A 12022-nucleotide genomic window follows, 5' to 3' on the forward strand; every position below is an offset into this window, starting at 1 on the left:
GGAGCAGCATTTCGCTTGTTTGTGGATGATCGTCCAAGCAGAGCTTTGTTCCACGAGCGTCACGTGACAGGACATGCTAATTCTGAACTGGAAAGTAAAGTGGGAGGAGTGTTGAGTGCTGCAGTTAATGAGTAGTGAGAGCTTCGTGAACAGCCTCATGATTCACGGCAACGGTTTTTGTTGTCGTGACTCGGCCTGCTGCTTAACACTGAACTGTACCGCGGGTTAGGACACAAGACAAAACACCAACGAAGCGCGTCCACAGAGAAACAGATGCAAGAATTTAAAGAAGTGGAGACAGAAGTGTAGACAAAATAGCAATTTATTAATAACTTATCTTTTCTTTACATTCGTAAGAGGGGAGCAGAGGTCACCAAGATGGCTTCCTCCGGAAAGAGGCCTTCTCTCTGGAATTTTCTTCTCTTATCAAGACAAATAAAAACTGCATTTCACAGCTTTCCCTGAAGACGCGAGGCAAGCGATGCCTCCTGCTTTGTCTACGTGTCAGACTTTTAACTTTTGTGCACGGGCGAGGATTATTCACATTAACCTTCGGAGATCCAGACATAACAGCTGGCTATTCATGGCGCTTAACTATTTTTACGTCCCAAAACTGCTTTAAATATGCTCATGGTTTGGTTGAGGTTTTGAAAAAAAAAATAATAAAAATGTGGAAAGCTGCAGAGGTGAGCAAATGTGTGAATTTCTCTGAAGGCTAACGCACAATAAAAACCTTATGAGTGCACGAGTAAGGCAAACGAACCAAGGTGACTGATTTGTGAGAAGGTGGGTGCAAAAACAAGGCCCGGCGGCTGAATTCACACACACAAAGCGATTATCAGATACACATGTACACATTTTTGCACAATTCTTGGAAAAAGCCTATTTGATTTTTGGCATAATCAACTTTAACATACTGATCAATAATGCAGTTTGTTTGCTTACATAAAAGTAGAATATGAAACAAAAAGAATCTCGAGTACCCACTGGTAGCAAAGGGTATATACGTACTGTAGCAAGGCTTTTACTGTATTGTCTTTTATATTAAGATTATATACACAATTTATAAATGTTTGAAAAGACTCCACAAATGTAAAATCGAGTCCAGTAGATAGTGTGCCATCTAAAGCTGGGGTGCTTCAGCCCCACGCAGGCAAGTCTTCACAGAAGATGAAGGAGACGATGCACCCTGAAGTCTACAAGTCCATTTTCCTTTATGGATCTGTCCAGTTTGAACAATCATGTCTCTTTGGCACACCCACCTAGGACCCTGTTTAAAGATTCCTCGGACACAACGAGAATAACGAGTTAAAAGACCTCCGGAGTCCAACGGGTGAGGATTGTAGAAGGTAGCGGCGCTCTTTAAATGACTTTCTTCCTCTTTTCTGTCTCTTTTAGTGTCTGTCCTCATTTAGTCAACAGCAGCTGTGTCTCGGTCAGACAGCTTTGGCCCTCTGGTAACCACGCTCCGCAGCTGTCGCCTCAAACCAGCTGTATCAATAACGTCTAGAGCCCCGTCGCTTGGTGGACAACAGGAAAAAAAGAGAAACTTTGCTGTAGCTTTTCCAACAGGAGGCCCCATTAAGCCTCCAGCACGTAGAGGGGGGTTGGTGACAGTGGACCTCACGTGGACTGCAGGGGGTCCAGCTGGAAGACGTTGTGATTGGTCGGGGTGGTGAAGTAGAGCTGCTGGCTCGGTGGGGCCATGCGGTTGTCGCACGGGCTTTTCAGACCTAACGTGCGTTCAAAGTCCAGGAGCTGACCCATGAAGTTGAAGTTGGGCGAGATGTTGGACTTCTTCATCTTGACAATGTCGTACGCGTCGTTCATGGACAAGTTGAGCTTCTGCATCAGGTAGGCCACCGTGACCGTCACGGAGCGACTGATGCCGGCCAGGCAGTGGACCAGGACGCCGCACTTCTGGCCCCGGGCTTCGTCTGGCAGGAGGACAAAAAAACAGAAATGTTATAGAACCGGCAAGAGATAAATAAACGCTAAATAAAACTGATCGTAGTATGAGCTCTGAAAGACGACAGACTGGCCCTTCAACAAGTGACAAACACGAAGTGGAGTAAACATCTGTGACATTTAAGTCAAGCTGTGCTGGAAGTTGGAGCAGATCCAGGGAGGAAAAGCACCGGATGTTATTCTCCTGACTGTCTCCCAGGCGTGTCAGTCAACAAACAAGGGCTGCACCAGTAGTGCACATAAACAGAGCAGACATTCTTCTGCTCTGGCCCAGAGTAGCCGGTTGGGAAATTGACTATTACGGTCTATTAAACCATTCTTCCGCTCAGTAGGGCTCCTCTGACAATGGTGCCATTTGGGCGTGTAAACGCAGGAGTCATGAGGGCACACTGTCAAGGCGAACAGGATGTCAACAGGGCCTGTAAATGGCTCCTTTTGTAATGTGGAGGATGGGGGGGGGTTAGTGCAATGTCCTAGATTACTTTCAATGCCACTTCCTTCCTGTTGTGCTCAAATTACCCCCCCCCCCCTCCCTTCGTTCACTCTCCCCATTCTCCTGTTTCAACATCGCCCTTTGTGCTGCAATTACACAAGCCCGGGGGACAAGAGGAAGGCCAGGATGTCTTCCATTGAAGTCAAATCATTTGTACACAGTGCATTTTAGCCTGAGCACCGTTGGAGGCAGACTTTCTGTGTTTCTGTGGCTCAACACAGTGGCCTTAATCTGCCCGCTGTGTGTGTGTGTGTGTGTGTGTGTGTCCCTTCCTGATTGACTGATAAGACCACAGCCAGGGACATTTCATCTAATCTCAATTGCACAATAAGAACATAAGAACTTCCCAGCTGTGATAACACATTTCACGTTAATAAGATTATGTTCCTGAGTTTTCTTTGTCACTGTCATAACAGACAACATTTTTAGCCCTTTTCTGGCATTTAGTTAGAAACATTTGCTGCTTGCACCACGAGGAGCTGCCGTGTGTTACTTACCGATGAAGCTGATGGCCTCCGGGAAGAACTGAGAGAGATTCTGGCTCCAGTGATCCGAGATGGGGATCTGCTTGTACTTGAACTCTCCTGCGTTCTCGAAGAGGTTCGGCAGGTTTGGAGTAACGTTGAGGATGTACTTGATGCCGTACTCCTCCAGGACGTCCAGGTTGGTGGAGTCCTTGGCGCAGCCCAGGTAAAGGTGCGGCAGGATCTCCACCGGGAAGGAGGGCTGCGGGTTGGACAGGGGGCTGCCGTCGGAGTCCGTGGCGCTGCTCGGGTCCCGGTCAATGTCCGACTCGATGTCCGAGGAGTCGGAGCTGATGCGTAGCCCGCCGAGGCCCAGCACCTGCGCGGTGGGCGAGCTGTTGCTGGAGGAGCCGTCCAGGTTGGTTTCACACATAGCCGGATACTCGGTCTGGAATTTACTGAATCCACCTGGAAAAAACATAATATAATGCAAATGAAGCCAAGGCCGCGTAATGTGCAGAAGCACCAAGCCAGAGTCGTTTATCTGCACAATTATGTCAGTTGTCTTTTATTTCTTAGATTGTGGTTTTGCCGCAGTTCCACATTAAAAACAAGTCAGAAATGGAAGCTGTATAAAGTGGCTGCAGCTCAGATTCATTTAACAGCGAATGTTGTGAATGAACAGAAAACATCAATGAACCGCACTCACCCTCCAGATAATAGGCCTTGTAGCCTTCGTCCTTCATCCTCCTCAGCAGTAAACCCAGCACGGAGCCCCCGTCCACATTCTCGTTCCACTCGCGGCTGTACTCGTCGTACAGCACGATGGTGTCCGTCTTGCACCGGCGCACGAACCGCTCCCGGTCCTCTCCGTCGGACAGCAGCGAGCGCACGGGCAGGTTGCCCTTCTTGAGCCGGCGCAGCATGAGGCTCGGGATGGCCACGTTGATGGCCGTCTCGACGTGCGACGATTCGTAGAGCTCCTGGGCTCTGCAGTCCATCACGAGCAGGCCGTCCCTGCGCGTCTCCAGCTGCTCCCGGAGCCAGCCCACCGTCTTGCTGATCGCCATTACCTTGTCGAGCTGGACGACGGGCTTGAGCTTGTCAAGCATTTATAAGCAGGAGTAAAGGGGGAAGAACGGATGTTTGGGAAACGTGGAGCGCGTCCTGGCTGCAACAAAAACAACCTGTGTCGGGGTGTCTCCGTCCGTACGCTCCGCTGCCCGGAAAACACCTCAGCAGCACAAGTAGTGGAGGGCAACGGTGTAAAAAAAAAAAAAAAAAAATCAATCAAAGAATATCGGCGGAAATGTTAAACCGGTCAAATCGATGCTCACACTAAATGTCCTTCGGGTTCCCGTAGGTTTGAGGACGGATCAATAAGAAACGCGGGTCCCCTTCACAGATTCCCCGACTGCGCGCTGCCTGCACAGCCTCTCATTCATGCATCTGCTCGGAGAGACGGCGTCTTATTTATCAATGAGTCACAGCGGCCCCGCGAAGAGGCGCACGCGTCCTCTGTCCGTGCGCAGCGGCTCTTCCAACCTGGAGCTGAGGAACAGAAAGGTGGGGTGGCGTGGAGAATGTGAGGATGTGAGCCCGTGCGGGGTTTTGTCCCTGTATTTGTCCCTCCGGGTGCCTCCTGTTCCCGGCTCTGTCTGCGTCCTCTCTCTCTCTCTCTTTCTGTGTCTGTGTGCGCTTGTCTGCGTCGCCAGGCTGCTGAATGGCTACAAACAAGAGGCGTTTCATTGGATACATTATGTCGGCCGGCCAATCAGAGCAGCCACAGCAGCGGTCGCCTTGGAAACGGGGGCCGGAAGGAGCGGCCTGTGTTTATGAATTGTTAATGAGTTTGTCATTCACAAAAACGGAGAGGAATTTCCGCTCCGGATCAAGAGAGCGCAAACAAACAGAAGAACTGCGGGGAGGGGGGGAAAGAGGGGAGGGGAGGGGAGGGGAGGGGAGGGGAGGGGAGGGGGAGGTTAGGAGGCGAGTTAAACAAGAGTGTGAGGCATTAGGCTAAGTGAATTACAATAAGCTTTGGCGTTTGTCTGAACTTTGAGAACATTCTAGCATTTTGCAAGTGACATACAGTAACATATGACCACATAATAAAATACTTTAAAAAAAATTACTTTTAATAAAAGTATCTTCTCTGTGTTATGAACAGTTAAACTATCAATGCAGCAGTTATAAGCACAGTGGAGTAAAGTATGAACTCGAAAACAAAATACTTGAGGTACCAAAAGTAAAAGTACTTTTCATCTAGAATGACTCATTGCACGTCAGGGGTGATAAGAAAATAGTCTCGTCTTCCTACTGAGAAACCTCAGACTGAAAGAGACACAAAACAACCTCCCTTGTAGTCATTTTATTTCAAATTTCCTATAGTTTTTGGTCATTTTGTGAGTTTTTACAGTTTACTTTTCTCCACCGTTTATTGTACTTAGTTTGTTATTTTTTATTTGTTTGTTTTGTTTTGTTTTTTTTTAATATTGTGGTCATTTTGCGCCTTTTACACAAGTTTCCTGACTCTGTAAAGAATTGTTAACGCTCACGCTCACAGAGGCCCACAGCAAGGGGCCGCTTGACCTGTTGGACCCAGACAAACCTGTTTGGTGATGCATCCATGGTAATGAACGATGCACTGATGTGAAGCAATACTTGGTAAATGTTACTTTACAAATATAATGAATGAAAATAGAAAGTACCGCTGACATTAACACAAGCCGAGAAATAAAACATCAACTATGTGGTGGGTCTTTCGAAGTACATTTCAAAGTTTCTGTTCTGCATTGACATCACATAAATACGTACAATTGATGTCAGTGGTCAACTAATGTGCTAATCAGTGCTTGGCCAAGGAAATATTTGATAAGACTGCATTTCAATTCACTGTGCGACCAAATGTAAAAAAAAAAAAAAAAAAAAAAAAGAGAGAGAATGCAAATATTTTGCCTTAGGTTTTTACAAAAATCTTGAGTTCACTATCTGGAGTGTAGTATTTAGTAAGTACCCATCACTAAGGTTTACACTTACTTAACAATTTCAATTACTTAATTGTTTAACCAGTCTTAGTACCATAACTGAGGAGATCATTGACTTTAGTAACAGCTTTGACTAACATGAATGCATTAAGGTTTCACACCCAGGGCAGCACACTGGCAGCTGATTGGCTGAGTCACCCAACTTGCCTGGACATGACAAAAGACAACTGGCAGCTTTCTTCACGTCCTCAGTCTGTATCCTACTAAAGCATGTTCTCCTCAGTACATCAAACAGGATTTTTACACCCAATATTTGTTTTTACACAAGTCATATATTTTGGAGCGTGCAAAAATTAAAATCACTACTTCTAACTTGAAGTTTTTTAATTTAAATGATTAACTGAATCCATAAATTGCTCGGGCTGATTGACGTTTTAAACCAACGAAAAGCAGCAGACTTCCCAGCATGCACTGGTTAAGGTCTGAAACAACTTCCTGTGTGTTTTAAGGGTGTATTTAAGTGTTAATTTTCTCACTCATAGGAATGCTAACAATGATAAAGAGTAGTGGGCCCTTCCCCCAGCCCACACACTCACAATTAATGCTATTGGTAGGAGCTACGTGTCTTTGTACTGACTTCAGTAAGAAATGGCTGCAGCAGCTATAAGTCTGCATGTAAAGGGAAAGAACGGACTCCTCAACCCGAGAAAGTAAAAGTCTATTTTTTCTTTTAAGTCAATGATAAATGGGCATCAGGTTTCCAGCTGTGCACTCGAGTTAAATAACTTTAAGAAGAAGAAGCAGGAAGCAAAGTAATTCTACTTAGAAGAGTTGATTGATATAAAAAAGTAAACCTACTTGTTTTTTGGTTACATAATCTCATGGAATATTTAGAATTGAGTTTGCCCTAAAACAGAATGTTAAATTAACTCTAAACAGATTACTAGCTTAGCTTAAATTTGGCTTTGAGGTTTGCTTGTAAAACTGTGTCATCGGTCACTTGACTTTTTTTTTTTTTTTTTTAAGTGAAGTCAACATGTTCAGATTTACAGTGTTGCATCAAGTCACATTTAATCCACGTTCCTCTCAACTCCGGTGCAGTGCAGTGACCCGTTGAACAAGTGTGAGCGTCACTAAAACGTCACTAGAGCTTTTTGGGCCTGTGCGGACTTCACTGAAGTTAGGACGCTGGGTTGTGCCACCGGTGGTCGTCCGACGGTCCTCACGGGTTCGCTTTAACAGCTTTAGCCCACGTCTGTCCTTGAAATGGAACCGGATACTGATACGATGTGTCACGAGTTAACGCTGGTTTGCTCTGGTTGCAGAAGCAATCAATCATTCAGCCTCTTGCATACAGGGCCATCAGGCTTTGGCATCGACTCGTTGATGCCTTCCACACTTGAGCTGAATGCATTTGCTCAGTAAACAAAGGGCAAATTGGTTTTATCACCATTTGTGCCTCGTAGCCGACTGAAAAGGCTTTTAATTGATGAGCTGTTGATTCAATGTTGCCTGTCTAGAGTCGGGAGGTCTAATTAGCTTCACACTGTAAAGACAACTTAATGCACTATTGGAGGACTCGGAAGTGCAGTGACCCCCAAGTTGGAGCTGATCAGGGAGAAACTGTCCCGCTCAAAGGTTTGCGTTTTTGGCCACTGCAAACACACGGGAGCACGTCAAGGTTCAACAAGGAGCTTCTGTTGTAGGAGCACGTAGCAGACAAAAATGTAGCAGATATTAAAATATGTGTCTGCTTTATCAGGCCGCCATGATATGCAGAGCGTAGCTCCTATTAAACACGCGCTCGCACTGACAGCAGCCTCTTGTTAACAAGATCCAGCCACTTAGAACAACGTGGACTTCTTTGAAAACTAAATATAGAGGTGTTTCGACAGCGGCCTTATCGCTATGCTGTGTTCTGTCCGTCTTATGTCTCGGACTGCATCCGCTCTGACAGAGCACCAGGAGGCGTTGATCAGCGAACAGACGACTCCCGAAACTTGCCGTCCAGATTATAAGATTTTACTTTTAGCACAAACTATTATGCATTGATTCCTTCTAAAGCAGCACAAGATATTAAGCTAGGTCTTAACCTAAGAATGCGCTGTTTAACTAAAGTGAACTGAATCAAATTGTTAAAGGTGCAGAAAAAGCAGAAGATGTAGCACAAAGTAAAACGCAGCTCCAGCTGTGTTTACACCATTATGTACATCTGAAATAATCAATGCAGTTCTGACTATTGATTCCACCCAGTGTAGGTCAGTTATCCAGAGTCCAGTAAGTGGCCAAATGGATTTGCAGTCACTTCAGCAGGACTAATTAACCAGCGCAAGGACAAAGCCATGATTCTTTTTCTTCCTCTTGATGGAAACGATGATTTCTCTTTCACAGAATTACACTTTGGTGGATATGTTTGCTCACTGACATGTAACTCTGATCATAAACACACACACACACACTACTCCCGCTTCCAGACCCTACACCCTGTTGAGTGTACGGAGTGTGAAGCAGCCCCCGGCTGGTGCTAACACTGGCCCTTTGGCCCCTGTGCACCCCCCCCCTCACGCACACACACACATCTCCCCCACCACCCCTGCCCCCCCCCCTTTGGCATCCCTCCAGCGTGACCGAAGTCCCTCTGAAAGGAGCCAAGCTGTTTCTATTCACTTTTCAATGAATTCTGCTCCCTTTCACCAGCAAATCCTCCCCTCGCTGCCTCCTCCCTGCTGCTCGCCCTATTCTTCTGATTCTGCCTCTCATCTTTTGCCACCGGGTCCCCTCTCTCCCTTCTTCTCTCACCCTTCACGTTTCGATTTTCACTCTCTCTGCTTTTGTCCCTGTCGTGCACTCAACAATCCGTCTCTGCACATCCACCACATAAAGATCATTCGGGAACCACTGGTTTTGAACTTGCTACCTGGTGTGATGATGTTTAAATATGACACCAACTAGCGTCCTTTGTGCTGTTTTCATTGTCGCTTCGTTTGCACCGAAGGGCCCAAAAAAAGGTTTGTCAAACATGAAATTTGTGCATTGGAGCCAAGCTCTCGTTAGATTTGGTGGAAAGTGATCAACAATACACCAGCTAATGGACAATTTAACCACTTTAATTCAACTCGATGCACTTGTTTTAGTGGGTTAGGGTTAGATTAGATAACAACGTTAACGTAGCCAAGCCTGGATCATGTGTTGGAGAACGGATGTGGTGACAAATGCAAACCGAGCCATTAGGCGGATGCTACTCACACACCGACTGTTATTAGATGTGGACATGGATACACATGGGCAACCAGGGATACAACAGTGCTGTCACACCACTATTTGCTGATATGAAATTTTATTCGGGTGCAGTTGTCTGATTACAGAAATACGTCAGTTACGATTCCAGAAGCGCATCACTGGCTGAAATACAACGCGACTGATCCCGGGGAGGGTTGCGGTGACATTTCTGCTGTGCAACAGTGAGTCAGCCATGTTTGTGAAAGGTCGACAATCCCAGCATTGTGGGAAAGTGGTGACTAGACCTTAGACGCCACCGATTTCACAGATTTGTTTGGCCCAAAATAAACAACCGTATTTGGCTGTTGTCAAAAGTTTCAATATGATGCAAACCAACATCATGTGCCATCAGATTTAAAACATTTAGACACCGAATTTCACGTAGGTCATCAAATGATTTAGGAATTTCTCCAGTCAAACAATCCATCATCTGTTGACACGTTTACTTCTATCTTCATATTCCCTTCGGAATCTCCGGGAATCCTGGGAAACCCCTAACTTTCCTCCTTTCTCAGTTCTTCTGCCGCAGTTTCCTCCTCGTGACTGTACATTTCAGTCCTCCCGTCTGTTGTGGTCATTTCCTAAAAATCTCCACCGTTTCATGTTCTCTTTTCTCTCCCCAATTCAAATTTCCTTTTTCGTTCCCTCTGGTTAATAAATTCCATTGGTACCAAATACTGTAGTTTCAGATCTTGTCTGACTGTAATAGAGGAGCAGTGTCGGACTTTAAGACGACCAAAGTCCTGACAGAGCAGTTTCGTTCTGTCGACCTCCAGCCTTTTGCCATCTGCCTCCACTTTCGACCCCATTCTGTATTCTCATTTAGCAGCTAATCTTGTCCTCCCCTCCTGGTTTCTTTGCCACCGGCTGCTCGTCTCAGACGGGGAAATCCTTTGTCCTCAAACAAAAGGCCTCACCAAATGCACTAATCAGGTCTGGGGCTGAAGCTGTCTGCAGCATGTGTGTACGTGTGATGATGTATGCACATGACACATATTCGGGAAGTAAGGATGTCTTATCAAGGAAGTCCCTGTGTGAAAACGACAGGGAGACAGACAGAGGCAGACAATGAGCGAGTGTCTCGTTTAAAATACTAAAGTTAGCACATGAAGTGTGTTTGTGTTGAAACAGGAATTGGGTATTTACAGTCACACAAAATCAAAGCAAACACTAAATTCAGAGCCTCTGGCCAATGGGTCCCCTGAGGTTTCGTGGACCCACTGGCCCATTAAATAATCCATCAATGCATTGTTTGTTTAGTGACCACAAAGAGATGCACAAAAACGATCAACAACGACCACAAACTGCGCAAAAACAGGTGCAACGTAAGCCCAAAACCGACACAAAATGCCTAAAAGCAGGCAGACACACAATATCCAAAAACAACAAGTGGCTGGTGGCCAGTCTCTGCCCATGGGTCTAATGTCCCACGATCCACCCATCAATCCATCAGTACAGATGCAGATCCAGTCAGTCCGGTCAGAACACAAAACCTACAGATAACTTCTTCTCCTCAGAAAAGGAAAAAGAAGAAGAGCCAGTACGATTCAAATGAGGCCCCCGAAGACACATCCGAAGTCAAACAGCCCTGGCGGCCTTCTGCACAACAGATCCCAGCGTGGGCAGACTACAGATAACAAGGAGCCTCATGACTAGCAGGTTATGTCACTATCCAGATAACACACTCACAGACTGCTCCCTCAGTATGACTGATCTTAGCTTATCAGTGATGTATTGTTAGCAACTTATATTTCAGTTTTTTAAAACTAAAAAGTATCAAACTCAGAACCCCCCCCCCCCCCTCTCTCCATCGTGTTGCATTAAGTCAGTGAGGAAGAAGCTTTCTTTCAAATGCTCTCAGCTGCAGCAGGGGTTAGATTAGACAACACAGGTTGGGCTGCCACTCCCCTGCTTACAGATAGCAACCATATAATTACTTCCTTTATCAGTGTGATTCTATCTCTGCAGAGACAGGAACACTCACCAGAGCACGACGCACACGCACACACACACACACACACACTCTCAAACTCACGGGTAAACAGCACTCGGCAACTACGGCAAATCATTCTGTACATGCTGTTCTGCTTTGAAACCACAAAGGCTAATTTGGGTTTTATTGACGCAGAGACAGTTTCATACAACTGCACAAAAGCAGCAGCATAGTGTTTGACAGCAAGACTAATTAAAAAAAAAAAAAATATATATATATATATGTGTAAACAGAAAAAAGACAACAAACTCCAACTAATTTGGACCGAGGAAGGTGAATGCTACAGTAAAAAATAGTCAACTTATTCCATGGTTGAGGAGCATAGAAACTAAACGCTGCTGCAACTTGCTTGGTTCTGATCCTGGCAACAACAACCTTCCCAGTTGACTTGGAGCATCATTATTTAGGAGTAAGTCAGAAAATAAAATATAGTACTTTTGTTTATGTACAAGATTGAAAGTGGTAGAGAGTTAAAGTATTGAGTTTGTGTACATGTACAAAAGGTCATTAATGTACACGCATAGTGTATCTGCATTTGTCACCTTCCTTCACACATTACAAATGTGAAAAGCCACTAGACTAACATTATAAATGTACATTTTTTTCGAAATTCAATTGTCCCACAGTGAAAAAAAAAGCAAACTCCCTGTTTGTCCTGTTTAAACTGAGACACGAAACTAAAGAAAAAGGGACCAAAACTGAAAGTTAGTGAGGTCAAAAACACAGTCAAACCTTCCAGGGTTATCAAAAAGTTCCTGCAAATGAAACGAGCCACAGATGTGTGGAATGTGATACAGAAGCCACCGCAGTTAAGGGAAACAGCCCCAGTGGTTGCATA

General features: G+C 45.4%; 1 protein-coding gene across 1 annotated transcript; it reads right to left on the reverse strand.

Annotated features, from left to right (window-relative positions):
• Positions 1 to 304: 304 nt before the first annotated feature.
• On the reverse strand, positions 305 to 4662 carry dusp6 (dual specificity phosphatase 6). The gene is made up of 3 exons (XM_067493406.1): positions 3635 to 4662; positions 2959 to 3393; positions 305 to 1937 (listed from the first exon to the last, which is right to left on the reverse strand). Exons 1-3 carry the CDS (start codon positions 4035 to 4037, stop codon positions 1624 to 1626), a joined length of 1152 nt encoding a protein of 383 aa, XP_067349507.1. The 5' UTR covers positions 4038 to 4662; the 3' UTR covers positions 305 to 1623.
• Positions 4663 to 12022: the final 7360 nt, after the last annotated feature.

Source organism: Channa argus, chromosome 23 (genome assembly GCF_033026475.1).
Source record: "Channa argus isolate prfri chromosome 23, Channa argus male v1.0, whole genome shotgun sequence".
Taxonomy (NCBI): Eukaryota; Metazoa; Chordata; class Actinopteri; order Anabantiformes; family Channidae; genus Channa; species Channa argus.